General features: G+C 43.4%; 1 protein-coding gene across 5 annotated transcripts in view; it reads right to left on the bottom strand.

The window, feature by feature from the left end:
• Window positions 1-24,953, bottom strand: part of LOC145344009 (DENN domain-containing protein 5B) — a 279,289-nt gene that overhangs the window by 10,524 nt on the left and 243,812 nt on the right. For all 5 annotated transcript variants that reach the window (XM_080190662.1, XM_080190663.1, XM_080190665.1 and 2 more), the window contains 7 exons: window positions 23,999-24,127; window positions 19,400-19,521; window positions 16,603-16,748; window positions 14,981-15,099; window positions 11,755-11,942; window positions 7,374-7,456; window positions 1,895-2,021 (listed from right to left, as the gene is read on the bottom strand). In XM_080190662.1, the coding sequence (XP_080046788.1) occupies window positions 1,895-2,021; window positions 7,374-7,456; window positions 11,755-11,942; window positions 14,981-15,099; window positions 16,603-16,748; window positions 19,400-19,521; window positions 23,999-24,127 (914 nt within the window). The remainder of the gene's footprint in view (window positions 1-1,894; window positions 2,022-7,373; window positions 7,457-11,754; window positions 11,943-14,980; window positions 15,100-16,602; window positions 16,749-19,399; window positions 19,522-23,998; window positions 24,128-24,953) is intronic.

Genomic DNA, 24,953 nt, shown 5'->3' with positions numbered 1-24,953 from the left:
GTGTCCCAAGATGTGTGGGGTAGGGGGATTAAAGGGATAAATACGTAGGGTTATGGGTAAAATGCTCTGTTAGTCTGTGCAGATTCGATGGGTCAAATGGCCTCCTTCTGCACTGTAGGGATTCTATAGGAAAAGTGGTCCTAGCACTGACCCTTGGGAACAGAACTGTTTACCATCCTCCAGTCTGAAAAACAACAACTTACCCACAACTCAATGTTTTTTGGCCTTGGGGTGATTGTTTTAACTTTAAGCTGATGTTGACCCTCTGTGTTAGATCACATGCTCAGTTTGTATTCACCAATCAGAGATGTGACTAATCATGCCTGGGTTCCTGACCAGTCACAGATATTTTAGCTGACATTAGGCTTGACAGAATGAAGCTTTACTCCTTCCTGCGACTGCTCTGAATGCAGCATTCCCATATCACTGCACTGAAGGCTCAGCTAGGGTCACACAGCTCCAAATATAAGGCAGATTGAGAAGGATCATTGGTGAAATACACTGAGACTGAAATACGGAGAAGTGATGACGGGAATGTAAACCTCCAACCTTCAACAGACTTTGCAAATGGAACTTTGCTCAAAGGCATTCACCTTTCTTCCACAAGGTGGCAGTATTCCACCAGCTCCACATTGTAATGATCCCAATTGCAATTCTCAGCCAGGGACAGTGGTTGTTGGGATGTTGCAATTGGCCTCAGTACCTCTTGTTAAGGAGTAGGAGGAAGATAAAAAAATTGCCCAGAGCTCCTGTTCGAAAATAAGCCCAGGGTAGGCATGGTGGCACAGTGGTTAGCACTATTGTCTCAGCGCCAGGGACCTGGGTTCGATTCCAGGCTTGGGTCACTGTCTATGTGGAGTTTGCACATTCTCCTCGTGTCCCTGTGGGTTTCCTCCAGTTCCCTTCCACACTTCAAAGATTGGAGGTAAGGTGAAATAGCCATTGTAAATTGCCCCCTAGTGTCCCAAGTGTAGAGTAGATGGATTGAACATGATTAACGCACGGAGGTTATGAAGATAGGCAGGGAAGTGGGCTTGGGCAGCGTGGTCTTTCAGAGGGCTGGTCAGACTCGATGGGCCGATTGTCCTCCTTCTGCACTGTCGGGATTCTATGGCAGTTCCAAGTTAAATGCTCTCCTTAAGTAATTTCTCCCAGTCACACACTCTGATACAGAATTACAATCCTGTTGACAAGTGTCTCTTTTAAATAGTGTTTAGATTGTTTACCACTGTTAACCAGAGAGGCTAAAAATTGCAGCAGCAAAATCAATTCCAGCTACTCTCACACATCAAACAATAACCACTGTCACATGACAAACATACCCATTGATCATTCTTCAAGCAGGATTATCGATAGCAATTCACCAGCTCAGTAATAGTGAGGCTCACTGTCCCTGGCTCCATCACAGAATGTATTCACCAGCCCAGTAACAGTGAGGCCCATTGCACTGTCCCTGACTCCATCACAGAGTGTATTCACCAGCCCAGTAACAGTGAGGCCCATTGCACTGTCCCTGACTCCATCACAGAATGTATTCACCAGCCCAGTAACAGTGAGGCCCATTGCACTGTCCCTGACTCCATCACAGAGTGTATTCACCAGCCCAGTAACAGTGAGGCCCATTGCACTGTCCCTGACTCCATCACAGAGTGTATTCACCAGCCCAGTAACAGTGAGGCCCATTGCACTGTCCCTGACTCCTACTGCATCTGGAAGCAGCTGGTTCAGCGCAGACTGACTTCGAATTCTGAACCTACAGGCTCACCATCACCTGTTTTTATACATTGGGCCATTGGTGAAGGTGAGCTACGCACTAAAAACATGTCAGTTTTAACGGGGAGTGACTACCAGTGAGTACTGACCACCAGGAACTCACCAACTTTCTGATACTCACCTATAAAGTCCCAGATGAAGACATTCTTCTGAAAGAGGCGAGCAGACTTGAAGCCATGGTGAAAGACTTGCTCCAGGGCAGAGACCAGGCCGTACTCCCCACATAGCAGAATGGTTAGGCTACCTCTCTGTGGAAACACAACCAGTGGGGAATTCTTGAACACAGGACACAGAAACCCCTACAGTGAAGAAGTGGATAGGCTGTTAGCCCAGGATGGTCTTATACTTTATTCTGGGCTACACAATCTGTCCAAGGCCTCAGGGAAAGGAAGAAGGCCAAGCTGTGATGAGTTTTCTGAGTGAAAAGCCTCATTTAGCCTTTCCTTAAAGAGTGGTCAATCCCTCCCCACTCCTTTCCAGGAAAGAGGGCAAGAGGGAGCTCATATTCAGAGATTAGCTTTACCTCTTTTAACAGTACACAATTTAATAACCAACCGAAGTAGTGCCTCTACCTGACGAGAAACAGCAATGGGGTTTGATGACTCCATTGGATGAGAAGGGTACGCCTCCTACGGCTGCAGTTTACAGAGTGAGCTTAATGCATTCCAAAGTGCTGATAGCGTCATTGGCCCACAGCAAAGAGGCCTTACGTTTGGACTGTTGGGTTTAAGCTCCCAGCCGTGGCAAAGAATAGAAGTCAACAGTTGAAAAAAACCACTATCTTACCAGCTTGGGTCACTGCCTGTGTGGAATTTGCACATTCTCCCTGTGTCTACGTGGGTTTCCCCCAAGCGCTCCAGTTTCCTCCCACAGTCCAAAAGATGAACGGGTTAAGTTGATTGGTCATGCTAAATTGCCCCTTAATGTTGGGGGGGGTTAGCAGGGTAAACTTGTGGGGTTACAGGGCCAGGGCCAGGGCCTGGATGGGAGTATTGTCGGTATGGGCTCAATGGGCCAAATGGCCTCCTTCTGCACTGTAGGAATTCTATGATTTTATGATCCTACTAAAAAGATTCTTAGTGCTGAATGAGTGTGACAAGGGGAGAGAATTGCGCCCATTTTTTGGGTGAGTTCCCAGATGCAAATACACAGCACTTAGAAGAAAAAGAGCCCAAATGTGATTCTGCCACAAGGGTGAGTGGATGGAGCCTATTCACGCCAGGAAGCCGGCTGCAGAGCTGTGGGGGTGCCATTACACAGGTGCCTTGTGGAAGAGAGTTCTGAGTTAGCTAGCAGAGCCACAGGCAGATTTTTAATTTTAGTAACAGCTGGGAAGGAAAGAGTTAAGATGATTTTCACCTAACGGGATGATATTAGCAGTTTGCGCAAATGTGAATGCTAAACACTATTAAAACGAATGAGATGATTTTAATGTTAAGTATCTATATTTATATATTAATATATTAAATTGAATTCAAATATATTTGTTCGCCTCAGTCAAAACGCAAGCATTGCAGAGACCATGGAAGTTCAAGACCTAAATTCATTTAGTCATCAGAAATACACAGTAGTTTCAAGTTTGGGACAAGTACTGAAACATTTAATATCTGAGGTAAAAGGCCCTATTGATCATGACATAGAAAGTGTCATTTCCTGGGCCCAGAACTGACACTATCAGTTTGTTTTGGCAACATGCCGGTGGAAAAGGTATTTGGATGGTAACATCCTTATAGACATAGCAACGAGGAAGTGAACAATGCCGGGGAGGGGAGAAAGTCAAATCAAGTTCATTTGATTGGCAAATTAAAGATCATTAAGTCATGTAGTGCATCACAATTGGCTGAGGTAATTTGCCATGTTTTAGACTGACATATTGACGTGAAATGAAATCAAGTCTAAGCTAATTAGAAAGAGTATCTTAGGTATCAAAAGATATAATTGTGTTGGATTTTGGCTCAGTGCCTCAGATTTTTGGAGAGACTCAGAGCTTATTGACCATCTGAATGATTTTTCATGTTTTTAATAAATTTTAATTACGTCTTGAGCTAAAATCTTGCCTTTGCAAATTTAATTCTTTAGTTTTCTTAAGTTCTTAAGATGATTAGGCCACCAATAAGAAACCCTCCCACTACACACCGTCACTCTCCCCCCAATTGCCCCCTGACTGATTGCTGCCCCCAACCCCCCGATCACACCCCAATCCCCAACTGCCGCTCAGGCCAATTGACTGCTCCACCACATCCAATCGCCTTACCCTGGCAGATCACTGGCCCCAGCCCCCACCCCAGCCCCAGCCCATCCCCTCCTTTGCATCATGGCCCTGCAATCTTCATGGACCTGCTCCTTCAGGCCCCATTCCTTCCCTCCGGCCTCCGGTGCCAGCGTACCAGACTGGCATTGCCAGTGTGCCAGGCTGTGAGTGCAAGAGTGTCAGACTGCACTACCCAAGGGTACTGCCTGGCTCTGCCCATACCACCTGGGGGGCTCAATGACCTCTGGTCCCACCAGCAAAACCATCACACCAGATCCCCGTTGGTGGAGACCATATGTGATCCTTACCGGTGAGGGCAAGTCAACCCGGGACTCGCTAATAATATTTAAATAATCTACTGAATATTGAATTTGGCTTCACTCTCGTAGAAGTTGATTTTGCCGATAGAAATGGGCCGATAATATCGCAAGAGGCGAAAAACCAGGCGTGAGCCCGATTTTCTGCTTCTAGTCTGAATTACCAGCTCGCCACGCCAATCAACCAGTGTGACAAGCTGGTAAGATCACTTCCCACATGTCTGAAATGACCCATTGACAGCACAAGTTTAAAATGATCAACAAAGTAACCAACAGTAACATGAGGGTAAATTTTTTGCATACAGAGGATGTAGGATGTACTGCCTGGGTTCATAGCGAAAGCAGATTTCAAAGGGGGATTGTTTAAATACTCAAAGAGAAAAGAATTGTAAGATTATGGGGGAAAAGGCGGCTGAGTCGGACTAGCAGAGTTGCTCTTGCTGTGAGCTGGCTTGGATACGATGAGCTGAATGGCCTTCTCGTGTTCATTCACCATTCCAAGTTGGAACATTACTCTTGGACGACCGTGTTATCTCTCAGAATCTTACTGAAAGAATGAGTGACTTTCCAAGCCAGACCACTTTCCTGCACAGATATTGCAAACATGCTTCAATGTATCTGTAATCTGCCAGTGACACTGGAGGTCCTGGGCTCAGTTTAATCTAACCTGACAAATGGGTAAATTGCAGGGATACTGGGTTAATTTCAAGCCAATGTTAACCTGCCTTCAGTACAGGTTAAAATCAGGCAGGTGTAAAGGCAGCATTTCACACAATCCTGTCGTTTTCCTAATGGGCAGGCGGAATCTAACTGCTTAAAACGAGCATTCCCTATCTAAATAAAATCCTGGCCCTAGCCATTTGGTGTCACTGTAGTTCCATTGTTACCCGTAACAAGGATCCTCTGATACCCATTCAATACCATGCTTTGTCTACTAGATAACAAGGACCATATTCACACAGTGGCGTAATGGTGTTGTCATTGGACTAGCAATCCAGAGATGCAAGTTAATGCTGTGGAGGACCTGGGTTTGAATCGCACCATCGCAGATGATGAAATTTAAATTTAACGAAAATCTGGAATTAAAAGTTTAATGATGACCCATCTGGTCCTCTAATGTCCCTTTATGAGAGGTAATTTGTTGTTCTTACCTGGTCTGGCCTACAGACCCAGGGCAATGTGGTTGACTCCTAAATGCAAACCATTCAGTCTCAGGGCAATCAGGGATTGACAATAAATGCCAGCCCTGCCAACAAGGCCCACATCCCCTGGACAAACGAAAAAAAATTGAAAACATTCCCTCAGATTTTGTGTGTGTGTGTGTGTTTGTGTGTGTGTGTGTGGTCCCCCACCCTCCTCCCAGAAGCTGATGTTGGAGTGACGTGTGTGCATATCCAGTTATGCTGCCCAACCTCTGTCATGGCTAACTCGGCCAACATCGAGAATTGAAACACACACACCTTTTACCCACAAGCTCCTTTGGTCAGAACGCTGGGTCTGCTAATACCCATCTCTAACTGAGAGGCCAGGGTCAGAATTTTTCTGGCCATTCATCCTGACAGGATTCACTGGTCCCACTGCAGTGAATGGAGATTTGGCTGAGTGCCAAATTCTTCATCCGTGGTTGCAGTGGCGGGGCATGAACAGCTGGAAAATTCCAGTCCAGATTTATACTTCCACAATTATTCAACCCCCGGCTGACTTTCCACCCCATATCCTCTCCACTGCAAAGCATTGATCTTTACCTCTACACCAATGATGGCCGGTGCTCCTTCAGTACTCCTTCTTCTGAGACTTCAAGCCCTCTAGACTCAACTATTCCAATAATCTCCAGAAAAACCACTCATTGTCTGATCAGTAGACCTGAGCTAACCCCTGTCCTCTCAGATCCACGTTCCGAGCACCCACCTGCCTCAAATGTAAAATTTTCAACCTTCTGTCTAGGTCCTTGTGGGCATTGCCCCTGCTCATTACTGCAACTTGGATAAGCCATAGAATTCCCCACAACCCAAATTCCCCACAACCCAAATTCCCCTCCTCCTGTGCATCCAGCCGCTGAGGGCTCCCCATCTTTCAATTCTCTCTCCAGACTCCTCAGTCTTTCTGCCTCTCTCCAACTATTTTACCACTCTCCTTAGAACCCGCCTCTCTGACCAAAGGAGCTTGTGGGTAAAAGGTGTGTGTGTTTCAATGCTCGATGTTGGCCGAGTTAGCCATGACAGAAGTTGGGCAGCATAACTGGATATGCACACACGTCACTCCAACATCAGCTTCTGGGAGGAGGGTGGGGGAAAGACACACACACACACACACACACACACACACAATAAACCTGAGGGAATTTGCCCTCCTGATCATTATTCAGTGAGCTTGATATCATGGAGGGGATCAGGGTTAACCTTGACTGGGATTCCCCAGGCTCAAATACAAGTGATGCTCATAATCTGTGGGCTGACAGTAAGAATGAATACTTTGATAAAGTAACAGAGGAGAGCATACTCACGGACTACACATGGGAAAGGTCAGTCCCTTGGAGAGGAGAAATAATTTGCATACACACAGCTCAATTCATGACCTCCAAATGTCCCAAAGCGACTTAGACCCAATGAAATGCTTTCACAATAAAGGGAATGTGTCACCCAATCACTGCAGAGCACAGTTCCCCCAAACAACAATGTGACCAATGATCCAAGGTTATCCAGTTTTGGTGTCGGTTGCTTGCTAAGGGATAAATATTGGCGACGGCATGAGGGAAAATTTCTCTGCTCTTTGATGTCCACCTGAGGTCATGGATGGGGCCGCGGTTTAATGTCTGATCCAGAAGATGGCACCTCAGACAATGCAGCACTCCCTCAGTACTGAACTGAGGTATCACCCGGAATTTTGCACTCGAGTCTCTGGATTGGGATTCGATCCCACAGCCTTCCAACACATACAGAGTGTTCCCAACTTAGTCAAAGCTGACACATAAAGAAAACAGGGAGAAATTAGTTTAATGCTCACTGACAGCATACAATATCTATGAAACCTACCTCTTTTTCTGGTTTATGGAAATGCTTCACAATGTTATTTATAGATTCCCCAATTCCTTCTTGAATTTGGCCAGCATTGGGTTCTGTCAGAGAAGAATGAAAAAGATTTGACGAAACAGATGAAGAAAGTTATGAAGTTATGAAGGTGTGTGTGCGTATCCCCAGTGAACGATAGCAATAGATATACCAAAGGAGGCCATTCAGCCCCTCAAACATATTCTGCTGTTCACTGTGATCCTGGTTAGTATGTGACAAAATTCCATACAGCCAACTTTAATAACTTTGATCAGCAATAATTTTTCAATCTCAGAATTAAAGTTAACAATTGACCTCATATGAATTGTTATTTGCTTCCACCCTGTTTGTGTAGGAATATTTCTTAACTTCACTCTTGAAAGATCAGGGTTGAAGTTTTTGATTATACCCCTGGTTCCAAAAAACCCAAATAGCAAAAAATTGTTTCTCTTTATCTACCCTACCTGTTTTCCTAGATATCTTGAAGGTGTCCATCAAATCATCCCCTAACCATCTAAATTCGAGGGAATGTAACCCTAACTTATTTAATCTCTCCTCAGAAGTTAACTCTTGGAGTTCAGGTATCATTCTGGGGAATCTGCACTGTACTCCCTCTTAGGTTACTGTGTCCTCCCTTCCTAGAGTGCTTTAGATCTCAAACAATGACGAGATGGAATACAGGAAAGAGATAGGGAATCTGATGAAATGGTGCAATGATAATAATCTCTCCCTCAATGTCAGTAAAATGACGGAGATAGTCAATGACTTCAGGAAGTTAGTGGAGGACATATACCCATGTCTATATCCATGGTAATGAAGTGGAAATGGTTGAGAATTTCAAATCTCTAGGTGTTCATATTACTGACAATCTGTTCTGGTCCCTCCACGCTGACGCTTTAGTTAAGAAAGCCCACCAATGCCTCTACTTTCTCAGGAGACTAAGGAAATTCAGCAGGTCTGCTACGACTCACTAATTTTTACAGATGCACTATAGAAAGCATCCTTTCTGGTTGTATCACAGATTGGTGTGGCTCCTGCTCTGACCAAGATCGCAAGAAACTACAAAGGGTTGTGAAAGTGGCCCAATCCATCATGCAAACCAGTCTCCCATGCATTGACTCCATCTACATTTCCCACTGCCTCAGCAAAGCAGCCAGCATAATCAAAGACTCCACACACCCCAGACATAATCTCTTCCACCTTCTTCCATTGGGAAAAAGATACAAAAGTCTGAGGTCATGTACCAACTGACGCAAGAACAGCTTCTTCCCTACTGCCATCAGACTTTTGAATGGACGCACCATATATAAGCTGATCTTTCTTTGCACCCTAGCTATGTCTGTAACATTATATTCTGCACTCTCCTCTCCTTTTCCCCTATGAACGGTATGTTTTTGTTTATATAGTACGTAAGAATCAATACTTTGCACTGTATCTGAATACATGTTGTGAATCAGTACATGTTTACACTGTTTTGTAAACTGAGTTTGTGTCTTTATATGCCCTGTTTGTGAACACAACTCCCACTTACCTGATGAAGGAACAGTGCTCTGAAAGCTTGTGGCTTGTGCTACCAAATGAACTGTTGGACTTTAACCTGGTGTTGTGAGACTTCTTACTGTCTCAATACATGTGATAGTAATAAATTAAATCAAATCAAAATAGAGTGTGGTGCCCAAATTTGCTCACAGTCCAGGTGTGGTCTAACTAAGGTGTAACAGAGGCATGCTTCTCCCCTTTTGTATTCACATCCTCCAGGTATAAAAGGCTGCATGCTGTCTCTGGGAAGATGGTGGTGTAGTGGTAATGTTACTGGACTTGTAATCCTGGTCTGGCCTACATGTTACTCCAAACCCACAACAATGTGATTGACTCTTAACTGCTCTTTGAAATGGCCTAGCAAACTACTCAGTTCAAGGGCAATTAGGTTTTGCCAGTGACGCCTACATCAATTGAAATAAGTTTTAAAAATGAGTCTATTTTCTAAACCTGCTTGTGGGATTTTACCAATTTATGTATGTGGAGCCCCACGTGCCTTTAGCTATCAATATTTGAAACTTTTCCTCGTTTGGAAAGCCCCTTGATCTATCCTGTGAGGTCCAAATTGGATGACCTCACTAATGCCTATATTGAAATCCATTTGTCACAGTTCTTACATTCACTTCATCTGTTAGTTTCTCTTTATTTTATGCTTCCACCTACACGGTTTACACTGCCTATTTTTGTGTTATCAACAAATTTGGATTGGAGTTCTATATCCCACAATTTAAGCTGTTAAAAAGTTAGGTGAAAGGTTGTGACTCCAAAGATCCCTGTGCAATGCCACCAGTGACTGATGGCACTAATGACATACCCAGTGCATCACTGCATTGCAGTTTAACTGATCATAGAATCATGCAGCAGAGAAGATGGCCACTCAGCCTATCTTGCCCATACTAGCTCTTTCAAACAGCAATATAATTTAGTCCCTCATCTCCTGCACTTTCCCCACAGCCCTGCAAATGAGGTCTTTTCAGATTTAGATCTAGTTCTGTTTTGAAAGTTGATACCAATCTGCTTCCACCACCCATTCAGGCAGCGCATTCCAGATTATAACACCTCATAACAACAAAAGCTCCTTCTCATTTCCTCTGATTCTTTTACTGATTATCAGGGTACAGTGGCACAGCAGTTAACATTGCTGCCTTACAGCGCCAGGGACCCGGGTTCAATTCCCTGCTTGGGTCACTGTCTGTGTGGAGTGTGCACGTTCTCCCTGTGTCTGAGTGAGTTTCCCCCGGGTGGTCCAGTTTTCTCGCACAGTCTGAAAGACGTGCTGGTTGGGTCATTGGTCATGCTAAATTCTCACTCAGTGTACCCAAACAGGTGCTGGAGTGTGGTGACTAGGGGATTTTCACAGTACCTTCATTGCAGTGTTAATGTGAACCAACTTGTGACTAATAAATATACTTAAAATCTTAAATCTCTGTGTGCTGATTACTGACCCTCCTGCCAACGGAAAGATTTTCATCCTCTACACTCGTTTCAAAGCACCCCCTTCCCTAATTTGGAATACACAAACGAAATTTTCCTTCAATTTTCTCGACAATGTGGAGAGCAATCCCAGTTTCTCCGCATAATCGAAAGCTCCCATCCCAGTGCCATTCCAGTAAATCTCTCTGTCGTTGGTATTACTGGCTGTGGTAGCTTGGAATTGGTCTGAAGTGTGGAATGTCAAGATTGTGGTGACTTAGCTGCCAGATTCCATAACTGACAGAATCCAGTCGCTGCCAGCCTGGTGAAATGGGCCAGGATGTTCCCAGAGCCATGGATCTTGGCCCTGTATCACCTCTTCCAAAAACAGGAGAGGAACATAAGCCCCTAATCCTCATTTTGGAATAGAACGATCAGAAATCCAATGAAAGATTATTCTGAGCAGTGTGCTAGTCAAACACTTCTGTGATTAACTTCAAACCCAGAAGGTGCCTAGCGTTCATCAATTTCATTTCTTGCCATGCCAGTGATTTTCCATATCAAAAAAGAATGCGCACAAGCTTATTAGGCAGTCAGGAGATTCAGCACTGGTCATATCCTGAGACCGTGACCCCTTGTTCTAGATCCTCCATCCAGAGCATACAACATCCCTGCATCCAGTCTGCCCAGCCCTTTCAGCACTTCATACATTTTTATAAACTCCAGTGAATACAGGTCTAATATCCAAGATTGTGAAGAAGTGAAAGCATTTGCAATCCAAATGTGCCTCCTTCCATGGGTGTTCCACCATTACACCAGATGGAATGGTCTGTCTGATAGGCATAGAGGGTTTAACAAAGAGAGGGGAAACCATAAACACCCACTACACTAATCATCCCACTGGAATTCAGAGCCAGTACTTCAGCCTCCACTTTGTAGGGTTTGAACCCTCTGATTCAGAGGCAGCAACACCATTACTAAACCAATGGCATATTCCGAGAGGATTGGGCAGCGCCAGCTACGCACACTGTGTGAATCTTACTTTGAGGCCATCTTATAGATTAGTTACCCCCTGGAAGAAAGTGGAACAATTTTATTGGTGCAATGATTGTGTTGAGAAATTTAACACTTTCCACGTGAGGGACAGGATGGGATAGTAGTTAGGTTCAGAGTGAAGCTCCCTCTACTTTGCCCCAACCTCAGAAGACCCCCAACCCCTCTCCCACCACTGATTGGCAAGGGGAGGTCAACCCTGATACGAACAGTCAAATCACCCTAATGGGATCTTCCCATTTATTTGGTATGGTTCTGGACTGCAGATATACTCAGCTTGATGCGTTGTGAGACTGGCCTTAAATCTATGCCTGGGACAGTAAGATCAAGGAGCTAATTCACAAGCTGAAAGGGCACTCACTTCCTGTCTTCCCTCCAAGGGATGTGACGCTGAGTCGCCGGGTGACGGTAGGGGAACGCAGCTGGGGTGGAGTGCGGCACTGCTTGCTCAGGTCCTCTTCCACGACCGGGGTGATGAGTTCCCCAACCAGGATCCGCTCCAAACTGCCATCATCTACTCCTTTGCCAAGCCACCGACCACAGGGGAACCTGACGTGATACAATACAAACCATCAAACAAAACCACGGCAGCACTGCATTAAAGTCATTTCTTTCTTGAGGGAGGAACAGGGGAATCTGAAGTAATTACCCATTTCTAAAAAAATATTAAGCTGTGGATTCTATTAATGATCCACAGTTATAGCAAAGCCCTATGACAGCCTACTTCTCACTCTCTTTTGCTTCTTAAATACTGTACATATGATTTTTTAATATTAATATAGACATACATAGGCATTTGCGCGTGTGTTAGTACATTTATCTGATAAGAACAATCTGCCTCCTCTCTTTATCTACACACAACATCCATCTGTACATATATATATTTTACTTATATATCTGTATCCATATATGTCCACCACTTTTAAGACACAAGTCAGGGGTGTGATGGAATACTCTCCATTTGCCTGGATGGGTGCAGCTCCAACAACAAGAACTTTCATTGTTGCCTTCACTTAAGTTTAAAATACTAGTCTTAAACGCATTCCTCTACCTTTCAAACTAAATTTAAAATTCAATCATTGTTCAATTCAAACAATATTGTGGTCACTGCTACCTAGGAGCACCTTCATTAAATAATCCTGTGCCAAGTTTAATATTACCTCCTGTTTGAACATGCTACTCTAAGAAACTATCTCAAAAGCATTCTATATAAAAGCTGGAACCATTCTCCGGGTAATATCTGTGGAGAGATTGAAAGGTTTTTCACAACTGAACAAGAGAAATGGAGAGACACATAAAGGAAATTCATAAAATACACATTTATATGTACAATTATTTTAAGTTTATTTGTTTATGGGATGTGGGCCACACTGGCTTGGATTAGCATTTATTACCCATCTATAGTTGCCCTTGAGAAGGTGGTGGTAATGAGCAGCCTTGAACCACGGCAATCCATGTGGTGTAGATATACCCACAGTGCTGTTAGGGAGGGAAATACAGGATTTTGACAGAGTGACATTGAAAGAGTGGCGATATATTTCCAAGTCAGGATGGTGGGGTGACTTGGAAGAGAACTTCCTGGTGGTGGAGCTCCCATGCATCTCCTGCCCTTGTCATGGGTTTAGAGGGTGCTGCCTAAGCAGTCATGGTGAGTTGCTGCCTCTTGTAGATAGTACACACTGCAGCCACATGGTGAATGCACTGAATGTTGAAGGCCGTGAATAGGGTGCCAATCAAATAGGTTGTTTTGTTCTGGATGGTGTCAAGATACACCACATAGATTGTAGTGGTTCAAGGCTGCTCATCACCACCACCTTCTCAAGGGAAACTATGGATGGGTAATAAATGCTAATCCAAGCCAGTGTGGCCCACATCCCATAAACAAATAAACTTAAAATAATTGTACATATAAATGTGTATTTTATGAATTTCCTTTATGTGTCTCTCCACCTCTCTTGTTCCAGTTGTGAAGGATCTTTCAGTCTCTTCACAGATATTACCCGATCAGGAGAATGCTTTTTTCTATCTATCAGGTTTAGAAAGAATGTTTTTGAGGTAGTTTCTTAGAGTAGCATGTTCAAACAGGAGGTAATATTAAACTTGGCACAGGATTATTTAATGAAGGTGCTCCTAGGTAGCAGTGACCACAGTATTGATTGAATTGAACAATGATTGAATTTTACATTTAGTTTGAAAGGTAGAGGAGTGGGTCCAAGATTAGTATTTTAAACTTAAGTAAAGACAACTATGAAAGTCGACATAGCTGAAGTGAACTGTAAAACTAAGCTAGGGAGAGATCAATAGTAAAGCAGTGACAGACATTTAAGGGATATTTCAGAATACTCTGAATTCCCACTATAAAGAAAAATTCTACAGAAAGGGCTTACCATTTAAAGAAGTTAAGGAAAGCATCAAACTTAAAGAAAAAACATACAACTTACAAAGTTGAGGGGCAGGTCGGATGATTGATCAGAATATAAAGAACAGCAGAGAATGATTAGAGTATGAGAGGAAGATGGCTATAAATGTAGGAGTTTCTACAGATATTTGAAAAGGAAAAGAGCAAGTAAATTGAGTGCTGGGCCTCTAGAGAGTGACAATGGGAAATTAATATTCAATAATAAGGAAATGGCTGATGAAATGAAGAAATATTTTGCTTCCGTCTTCATTATATAGGATATAAAAACATTCCAGTAATAGCGGTAAATCAGAAGGTGGAAAAGAGAGGGGAACTTCGGGACTGAGCAAACTGGTAGAGCTGCGGGCGGGAAGTCTGTGGGTCCTGATGGACTTCATTTTAAGGTCTTAAAAAAGAGGTGGATAATGAAGTTGTTGATGCTTTGATATTCATTTTCCAGAATTTGGTCAGGCTGGAAAGTAACAAATGTAACCCTCCACTCAAGAAGCGAGGAAAGCAGAAAACAGAAAATTGTAGCTTGATGTCTGTTTTGCAGGAGGTATTAGAATCAATCATTAAGGAGGTTATAACTGGGCACTTAGAAAAACTTAAAAAAAGCAACTGGGAAGAGTCAACATGGTTTTATGAAAGGGAAATCATGGCTTGAATTTTGAGGATGGCAGGGATTGATACCTGGAGTGATTTGATTGAAGATCCTGAACAGTATTGACAAGGTGGATGTGGGAAGGTTCTCTCCTCTTGTGGGTGAGTCCAAAACTAGGGGGCACTTTTTTAAAATTAAGGGTCAACCAAAGAGGAGAGAATTGAGGAGAATTTTTTCTCTCAGACAGTTGTGCAACTTTTGAGCTCTCTGCCTCAGAAGTTGGTTGAGGTGGGGGGGGTCACTGAATATTTTTCAGATGAAAATAGATTCTTGTTAGGTTATTGGGGGGGGGTGGATGAGAATATGGAAATTGAAACACAAATAAATCAGCCATGATCTTCCTGAATGGTGGAGCAGGCTTGAGGGGCTGAATGGCCAACATCTGCTCCTATTTTGTACACTTGGCTATTTAAGGAGTCCAGTAGTCCTATCCTTGATACACAATGTTGTCCTGGAGTGCAGGCCATGTGAATTGTGCTGACTTGCTGATGCTAGATGTTTAGTGTAGTGGTATCAGACCCTTACCTGTAAGTGTGTCCAGTAATCTCATTCCGGACCATCACGCAATCCACCAGCCACTTGGCCAATAGGCCGGAGTTATCGTGTCCGATCTGAACTGTGGTCAGTTTGCCTAGATTCTGGCACTGAATGAAGAGAAAGAGGAGATGTTAATTTGCAGTTCGCAAGCCCAATGGCAACATGAGAGGCTGCTCTCCAGGACATTCCTTCATTCCTCTGCCAACCCTCAAGATCTTGACCTCAGGTTCAATCCATAATGTGCTGACTCCATACATGCAATGGCATTCTTGCCATATTAATGTTGTTATGTTTGGTTCAGTAGAGTCACAGAGGTTTAGAGCATGGAAACAGGCACTTCGGCCCAACTTGTCCATGTCGTTCCTTTTTTTTAAGCCCCTCAGCTAATCCCAATTGCCCACGTTTGGCCCATCTCTCACTAAATGTATCTTACCCATGTACCCATCTAAATGCTTTTTAAAAGACAAAATTGTACCCGTCTCTGCTACTACCTCTGGCAGCTTGTTCCAGACACGCACCACTCTCTGTGAAAAAATTGCCCCTCTGTATCCTTTTGTATCTCGTCCCTCTCATCTTAAACCTATACCCTCTAGTTTTAGACTCCCCTACCTTTGAGAAAAGATATTGACTAGCTAGCTGATCTGTGCCCCTCATTATTTTATAGACCTCTATAAGATCACCCCTCAGCCTTCTACGTTCCAGAGAAAAAAGTCCCAGTCTTTCCAGCCTCTCCCTATAACTCAATCCATCAAATACCCGAAATACATGTGGGGGAAGGATTTAAAAACAACCATGGGCCCCCTCACCCCATCCCAGTAGAAACCGCATGTGTGGATTCAGGTGAGGACAAGATTGACTTCAGCTGTGATGTCACCCAGGGTTGAGCGGCCCCACTCTGAAGACTCACATCAGGAATGGCCACTCAACCAATGCATCCAGCACTTGAGAAACCAAATCTCAGCAAAAGCCAGCTTGAGTAATCCAAAGCAAGGAACTCTGGTCATCTAGACTGTAGGTTCGAGACTCACTCAATACTTCCAACAAATGGCAAGGCAAGAACAAATAGGCACCCAATGCCCTGACCTGGCCCCCCTGCCAGAGCTAATCCTTGTCAAGAATTACTCATCTGCAGAATCAATCCCTTCATTTAACAAAGCGAGTTAGCGAGATGGTCTTTGTGGGTATTTTCACAACACAGCAACAGTTTGCATTGACATGGCACTTTTAATGCAATAAGAAATCCCATGGCAGTTCACAGAGACATTATCACACATCATTTCACACCAGGTCACATATTAGTATAGGTGATTAAAAGATTGGTCAAGAAGGTAGATTTTAAGGAGAATCTGAAAGAGAATAGAGATTCAGGGAAGGAATTCCATAGCTTAGGTCAAGGCGCGGGTACCAACGATGGACCAATGAAAATCAGTGGATCAGAGCCAGGATTGGAGGAACACAGAGATGTTGGAGAGGGTTGGGGACAGGAGGAGTTGACAGAGATAGAGAGGGATTTGAAGGCAGGAGGAGATCTTAAAGACAGTCTGAAAGTCAAACTGCATCGAAAGGAAAGCACAATTGAAGGAAGGAAAAGTCATGTGCAGTGTACCAACCTCAAACGTCATTTCCAAAACATTCTTGGGGACCTGCATCACTCCAGTGTCCCCCAGCTCACCCGACACACTGATCCAAGGATTGGAGGTGGTGATGGAGTTACTGAGCTTTTTGATGGGAATAATGACAGCTCTGTATGGGATCACTGTGGAAAGCAAGAAGAAAATGCGTCAGAAATAGTTAGAATAAAAATAATGCTGCTACACTGAATCTACCTGCCCATCCCTCATTAGCTTGGCTCTTCTATCTGGGCTGAATGGTTAGCACGTTTGCCCAGGCAGTTACAGGTTTGAACCTCAGTCTGGAGACTGGAGCACTTAATGTGGTCTTACACTACAACGCAGTGCTGAAGGACAGCTGCACTGTCATTGGTGCCATCCTTCAAGTCAGATGTTAATGAAAGGCCTTATCCTTTTTCTTCGACAAGCACTAAAGAATCTTCTTTTGAACATGAACAAGCGAGCCCTTCCAATGCTCTGGTCAATATTTATCCCTTGATAATCCATATTTTCTGAGCTTATCTGGTCATTGCTGTGTGTGGGAGTTTGCAGTGCACAAATTGGCTGCTGTGTTTCCTGCAGGACAACAGTGACAGCATTTCAGAAGTATTTCATTGGCTTTAACGTGCTCTGGGACATTCTGAGCTCGTGACTGGCACTTGATGAAAATGGAAATATATAAATACAAGTTTTTATTTTTCTTTCTATATTGATCAATAGGCAGCAAGGTCTGCAATATTCCCACTGTCAATTTAACCTATCAGCTCACCAGTTATGAAAGGATGGTTGGGTTGCAGCTGTCTCTGGGGCACAGGACGATGTAAAAAATAGTCATTCATGTAACTGCCAGTCTTCTACACAAAACCTAACATAAAAATCTCATATTGTTCAAATTTCCCTGCGGTCTTGCCCCTTGAACCCTTCTACATCTCTCAAGAGAACTCACTGTTCTGATGCAATGTTCAGAGGACTCTCAACTGTCCTCTGAACAAAGGCAACTAGAGATGGGCAATAAATGCTGGCCAGTCAGTGACACCCATGTCACTTGAGTGAATAAAAAAGAATAAACGTAAATCTGGCCTCTTCCACATCCTCAACTTCCTTCACTTGTCCACAGTGGCTTCCCCATTCAGCTCTGGTATCCACTCCCGAAACCTAACAACTCTTGCCCTTTGAGATACCATCTAACCTACCTTGCTTTCGATCACGCATTTAGCACCGAATCCAATATCTCACTATGTGGCTCAGTGTCAAACTGTATCTGACAGCGTTCCTGTGAACTGCCTTGGGACATTTTACCTTATTAACCGTTTTAAACATAAATGGAAGCTGCTACTGATGAGTGATGGAAGGAGCTCGGGCACTGGGGTACAGCAGGGGGAGGGGTTACCTTTCTATTCAACCCGCAGTGAATCTAATAAGGTTAGACTGCAAATTCATAACAATCCGAACAGAACATCCATAGCGGCCATTCATTCCCTAGCCCATCCATGTCCACACCTCCACCCCCACCCCCTACAACCACCACAGGTTGATCATAATGTGATTTTGAGATCTCTTTGAGAGAGAACTTGATTTCTTTGTGCCAATTTCTGAAAATTACATGATGTAAATGGAGCTTAAGATACAGGGCTCCATTGTGAAGCAGCTTCCCTATCTGAAATCCTCCTTCACTCGAACTGATAACTTCAAAACTGCCCAGTTACAAAAGAAGAGTCCAGGGAGGTGATAAATATCCTTACTTCATGGGTTGTTTCATTGACATGGTTTTCCAGCAACTGCCAAGCAAATTAAAACTGCAATGAATTGGAACATGATTGTTAAGAGGAATGCACTGATTCAGACAGGAGTCCTCCTCCATTCAAGTGCAGGTTGCAAACTGCGATGGTCAGATAATGACAGTGTTCACAGTCACAGACTCGATTGTTCAGAGAGAGACAAACAGGTTAATCCTGGTTTTGGAATGGGATAAATTCCATTTGCAGTTATTGGAACAAGTTCCTTTTTGCACTTTACTCCCTGTTGGGTACAGAAACAAAACCAAAAAGACTTGCACCTTTTACCACCCCTGGACATCCTAAAGTTCTCTGCAGCCAATGAAACACCTTTAAAGTGTAATTGCTGCTGTAAGGGAATGGCAGCCAAGTTGCACACAGCAAGATCCCACAAACAACAATGCGATTATCACTAGATGGTTAGTTTTAGTCAATTTGTTTGAGGGAAAGGTTATGGCCAAGGCACTGGGGAAAACACTTCAAAATAGTGCTATGGGATCTTTCAAATCCTCCTTGAAATGTCAAATGTGAAAGGTAGGAAGCAGCTTCTGGCAGTGCAGCACTCCCTCAGCACTGGTGTGTCAGCTTGCATTATGTGCTGTGGTGAACACAGAACCTGCTGGTTCGAGAAATGAGAGCAGCACCAAACAAAGCCAAGGCTATTAGTTAAAGATTCCAAAGTGGGATTTTCCTTCCTTGCCCCTCTCCCACTCAGCATGAAGGAGCAGCGCTCCGAAAGCTAGTGGCGTTTGCTACCAAAGAAACCTTTTGGACTTTAACCTGGTGTTGTGAGACTTCTTCCTCTGCCCATTCCTCATAGCTCTGACAAGATTTCAGTGGTTTGTATTAATCTGATTCTCTTTTGACTGAATCTGCTTCTGCTGCTCTTTTCAAGCAGCATGCTCCAAATAGTAACAACTCATCACAAAAAAAAGTACCTCTCAGCTCCTCTCTGGCTTTATTTCTTTGGCAATTATTTCAGTACAGTTCGTGTATTTTGATATGACATTGTCCTGACTTACTGATAGTTGTGAAGACACTGGTAAAGCAGAAGTAGTCCACAGCATTGAGTGACAGTAGGTGGTAAAGAAATTGTTCCTTCTCATCCTCACAACGGAGGAAGGCATAACGCTTGTACAACTTCCTGTTGGTGAGCAAGAAAAACAGTGAACACCAGCGACACTGACTTCAAATCCACAAAAAACACCACCAACCTGCCGTTAACACAGTAAAACACCCCAAGGCACTGTCATTTGACATTGTGCCACATAAGGAGACACTGGGATACTTGACCAAAAGATTGGTCAAGGATATAGATTTTAAGATCCACCTCTGAGACGTTCAAGAAGGCAGCTCCCCATTACCTTCTCAAGGGCAATGAGAGGTGGGAAATGAATGCTAGCCTACCCAGCGATGCCCACATCCTATGAATGAATAATTTAAAAAAAAAAGACTTAAAGAGAGGAGAGAGAGGTGGATAGATTTAGGGATGGATTTCTGGGGTCGAGGGCCCAGGCAGTTGAAGACTGATGTCAATGGTGGGGCAATTAAAATTGGGAAGGCTCAAGAGACAGGAACTAGAGGATCACAGGGATCTCTGAGGGTTGTAAGGCTGGATGAGGTTGCAGAGATGGTGGGGGCAGGCGTACAAATTTTAAATGTGAACATTGCCGAGTTTCGTGGTTCTGCCTGGGCATTAGCCAGACCAAGGCTAAAATGGTGAAAACCACATGGCTTCCTCTTCCCCTGTAGTTAGTAACTTATATTGTTTTCCTTCATAAGTAGGACGTAGAAGCTATTGAAAGGGTACAGAGGAGATTTACAAGGATGTTGCCTGGACTGGGAGGCATGCCTTATGAAGTTAGGTTGAGGGAGCTGGGACTCTTTTCCCTGGAGAGACGAAGGTTGAGAGGCGACCTGATAGACGTTTATAAAATGCTGAGAGGAATAGATAGGGTGGATTCTCAGAGGCTATTTCCCCGGGTTGAAATAGTCGCTACGAGAGGACACAGATTTAAGGTGCGGGGAGGCAAGTACAGAAGTGATGTTAGGGGTAAGTTTTTCACTCAGAGGGTGGTGAGTGAATGGAATCGGCTGCCGTCAGTGGTGGTGGAGGCGAACTCGCTGGAGTCTTTTAAAAGACTTCTGGATGAGTATATGGGATTTAATTGGATTGGGGGTTATAGATAGGTCTATGGATTGGTAGGCGTTGATGTGATCGGCGCAACTCGTGGGCCGAAGGGCCTGTTTGTGCTGTAGTGTTCTATGTTCTATAAGTATGATGTAATGTGGGCTGCGATAGTAAAAATAGGGGAAATCACTGAATAATAGTCATCAGGATTTATACTACTGTTGTGTGAGAATTTATTGTGTGTGGTAAAGGTTTACACATGGTTCAGATGAGGTAATTCTGATTCAGACGTAAAGGTTCAATAAGCGGGTGGTATTAGATTAATACAATTTTAAATGTACCAAAGAACTTGTGCATCAATCAGAGCTAATTTAGAGCCAACACATTCATAGCTGGAATATTCCAGCCATTCACACTGGCGGGATCTTCAGGTCGCACTGGCGACACATCCTCATCACGGGTTTCTGGTAGCAATGGGTACAATCAACAGAAAATCCGTTGGCAACGGCAGGCCGCCTCTGCTGCCATGGAAAATCCCACCCCATGTTTCAGCTCTCGGTATTCTGTTCAGGCATAACGGCTGGAATTTTCCCATTCTGCCCACTCTGGGAATCGGAATGGGCGAGGGGCCGGATCACAGAAAGGTCCATTGTCCTCAGACAGGATTTTGTGGTTTTGGAACTAGTGAGGCCGTAACATCTGTAACAACGGAATCAGTCCTAACTGCTCCAAAAATTAAATATACATTCTGTGAGAATGAGGTGGACTTGATCCAAGTTGCTACTTGTGACACAAAAAGATGACATGCTAATAATCTCAGGACTACTGGGTTCAGAGCAAATCACCTGCCATCGCCCATCTAGGTGTATAAATAAGTCCACTTTCAAATGCTCTGCTGGAAACCTGCTAGATTGTTAAATAGATTAAAGGCCCTGATTGATATCTTACCAGTAAGTATATAAACGCACCATTTGGTTTCAGTACTATAAACAGAAACTAAAAAGCAACAAGTTGATCTTTCACTGTCTTTTAATCCTATATGATTTGGATTATCAGTTGATTTAGCACATGGGCTCCACCACTTGCTCTGAGAACAAGATGGCCAAGGCTAAAATCACCCAACTCCTAGCAACTGGCAGAGGCCCAGGAGGCGGCTGTTTTGAAGGTGTGAGCATCAAAATATCACGTGATACAAGAAAACTTACAAAGGACCATGGGCCAAAATATAAACCACCAATCAAGGAAAGCCACTATTCCTGTGGATAAAGAGTGAGATTAATAGGCCAAGCTCTGTGTTGCTTGCATTCACCAATTATAAACTGGTTACACCTCGCTGGCAAACCAAGATTCCACTCTCACTGCTCAACTTCCAGAAGGCGGAGAAACTCATTCTGCTACAGTTTGCCACACTGGAACATTCACTGATCTGACATGGCTGTTCAAATCTATGAGTTTTAACATGAGTAATCGAGCAAAAACTATTTGTATTTGAAATACATCAATAAATCAAACTGCATCAAAGACAAGTTTTGGACTTAAAAGACTTGAGTTTGTAGGAGTGAGTGAAAACTGAGAGAGAATTGTGTTTTAGCTTTGAGATTCTGCGAGTGAATAAGGTTAAATTAGGAGACAATGTAATGGGTTTTCAGTGAAAGATTGCGAGAATTTTATTTAAATACAGATCGTTGTTATATCTGACAAAATATAGCAGAGTGAGCAGAACCTATCAGAGATTTTCAATGCATTCTGAATAAAATACTGGAAAATTTAAACTATACAAAAGTGGAATAAAGGTCAGGGAATAACTTTTTATTGGAAATAAGTGGCTACCTTATTCAGAGAACTGGCACAAGCTGCATGGGCAGTGTCAGCTGTAGATCAATGTTGGAGGTTGTGGCTTTAGGTTGCACCCAGTACAGTATTGCGGGCATGCTCCAATACTGGAGGTACTGTTTCTCAGATGGGTCACTGAACCAAGGCCCCAAGGTCTGCTCTCTTTGATGGCCACAAAAGATCATGTCGCACTATTTTGAAGAAGAGCAGTGGCCTTTCTTACTGATGTCCCAGCCAATATTGATCTTTCAACAATCATTGCCAAAACAGAGGCCAGAATTCCCGTTGATGTCACCCCACGCTGGCGGAAATTGCTGATGGCGGGATCAGAGAATTCCGCCAGAGTGAACAGCCACAGAATACCAGCTGCTTGTGGGACCAATTGGTTGCCGGATATCCCTATATTACAACAGTGAAAACTTTGGACGTATTTCTGGTAATGTGAGCCATGCTGGGGGTGTGAAAGGCACTGACAAAGCGTCGTTTCCTTCTGGACTGTATAAAATTCTATGATTCTTCACAATTTGCCCATGAATAAATGTGATAAAAGATGTATATTTTTATATTTTTACAATTACATTTGCTGTGTAGTTAAAGAAAATTGTGTGTGTGAGAGAGAGAGAGAGGGGGAGAGGCCAGGGTTAATTGAACAGTAGAAAAGGTTACGACAGACAGGTTGTCTATGGGATGTAAGAGATGAAAGGTTAAAAGGTATTAGGTTTAAGCATCGATAATGGGAGCTAATAGTGAGTTTGAGCTACAAGTAAATAGCTTGGATCTGAAATTTGTGTGATAACTGTGGAAATTGTTTTTTTTAGCTGTTGAATTTCAAAAGGGAGTTCAGAGTAACAAGGAACATCTTACAGGAGTTCTGTGAGTAAACAGGGGAAGATATATTATTTTAATTTTATTGACCCAAAAGTAGAGACAAAATAGGAAACATGAAAGATTTTTAGAATTGGATAAACTAAGCTCAACGAGGTGTTTAAGGACAAGAAACTGAGATAAAAAGGGGAAAAGATATTTAAGGAAAGGGATGTTTAACTGAGTTGAGTTGCTGTGGGGGTCAAGCCCTGAAGACCCTTTGTGTAGGGTGCTGAAATGCTGTGGAAACTTTGGATTGGAGGCAGCTACCTCCAAGTCAGGACAAGCTTTGTTTTTGGAAGCAGTTTGTTTCAGAACCTGCATTTGGAATTCCGCGAGTGGAAGCGCCTAAGAAGTTGTGAGGTGTACCTTTATTAAAGTGACAACAATTCCTTGATTTGAGTAATATTTACTGGATTTTTATGGTTAAAACTCTATAAGGTGTTACTGCCAACAAGATAAAGGAAAGTTTAATTGTATACCTTTGACTCCATGTTTTTGGAGGGGTTGTTCTGTAAGACTGTTTTAACAGTATAATTTTCATCTTGTGTGCTTACGTTTTTTTTTTCTTTTTAATAAATCTTTTGAGTTTTAAATGTCTAGAAGTGTTGCTAGAGTCCTATGCTTTTGGAGGTCAGTAGCTCTTCCTCCTCCATTTCACCAGAAAGAAAAGGGTTCATGATCAGCGAGGCATACTTCATTCTAGAGCCTGGTTTGCTCACTAATAACATTAATTGTAGTCAGAACATAGGATTAAACAGACATTAGCAAAGAATTATTTGCTTTAACCTACTTGATAAGAGCTTGGTTGAACATGAGCTGCTTGAGCTGTTGAGAAAGCGCCTTCTTTTCAAGGGACAACCTTATCCAGGCCCGAGCTCGGCCTACATCTGTCTTGATTTCACTCATGTTTTGGACGTGCCTGAAATATTAAATGACATTCAATTTTTAAAAATAAAAATGTTCTTCCTTGTCCCTCTGATTATCTCTCCCTTTATACTGCCTCATATAACCATTTGGAGATTTGTGAGGGAATCAATCAGTACTGAGTCAGAAGGTTGTGAGTTCAAGTCCTATTTGACCTTGGATACATAATCTAGGCTGACACTCCAGTGCAGGACTGATGGAATGCTGCACTGTTGGAGGCCTATCTTTCAGATGAGGCATTACGCTGCCTCTCATGTGGAAGCAAAAGATTCATGGCATCATTTAAAGAGCCAGGCCAATATTTAGCCCTCAATCAACACTGTTAAAAGATGATCTAACCATTATTTCCCTGCTGTTTATGGGAGCTTGCTGTCAGCATGTTGGCTGCTGTGTTGCCTAGAATACAACAGTGAATACTCTTCAAAAAGCCCTTCCTTCATCGATTGTAAGCACTTTGAGGTGTCCTGAGGTAATAGAAGGTGCTCTATAAATGCAAGTCTTTTTTAAGCAGATGATGAAGGTGACACTGTGGCACGGGCAGCAGAATGGCACCGTGGTTAACACCACTGCCTCACAGCATCAGGGACCGGGTTCAATTCCAGCCTTGGGCCACCATCTGTGTGGAGTTTGCACGTTGTCCCCGTGTCAACATGGGTTTTCTTCCACAATCCAAAGATATGCAAGTTAGGTGGATTAGCCATGGCACATGCGGGAGCGGTGCAGGCTCAATGAGCCTCTTTCTGCACTGTAGGGATTCTATGGGACACATGCTGAATTATTTATAATATTGTGACCTAAGGGGCTTTGTGTGCGATCGGCTG

This window comes from Carcharhinus amblyrhynchos, chromosome 6 (genome assembly GCF_965287045.1).
Source record: "Carcharhinus amblyrhynchos chromosome 6, sCarAmb.v2.hapA, whole genome shotgun sequence".
NCBI classification, from domain to species: Eukaryota; Metazoa; Chordata; class Chondrichthyes; order Carcharhiniformes; family Carcharhinidae; genus Carcharhinus; species Carcharhinus amblyrhynchos.
The sequence above is the reverse complement of the archived record's forward strand: the minus strand, read 5'-3'. Positions and strand labels throughout refer to the sequence as shown.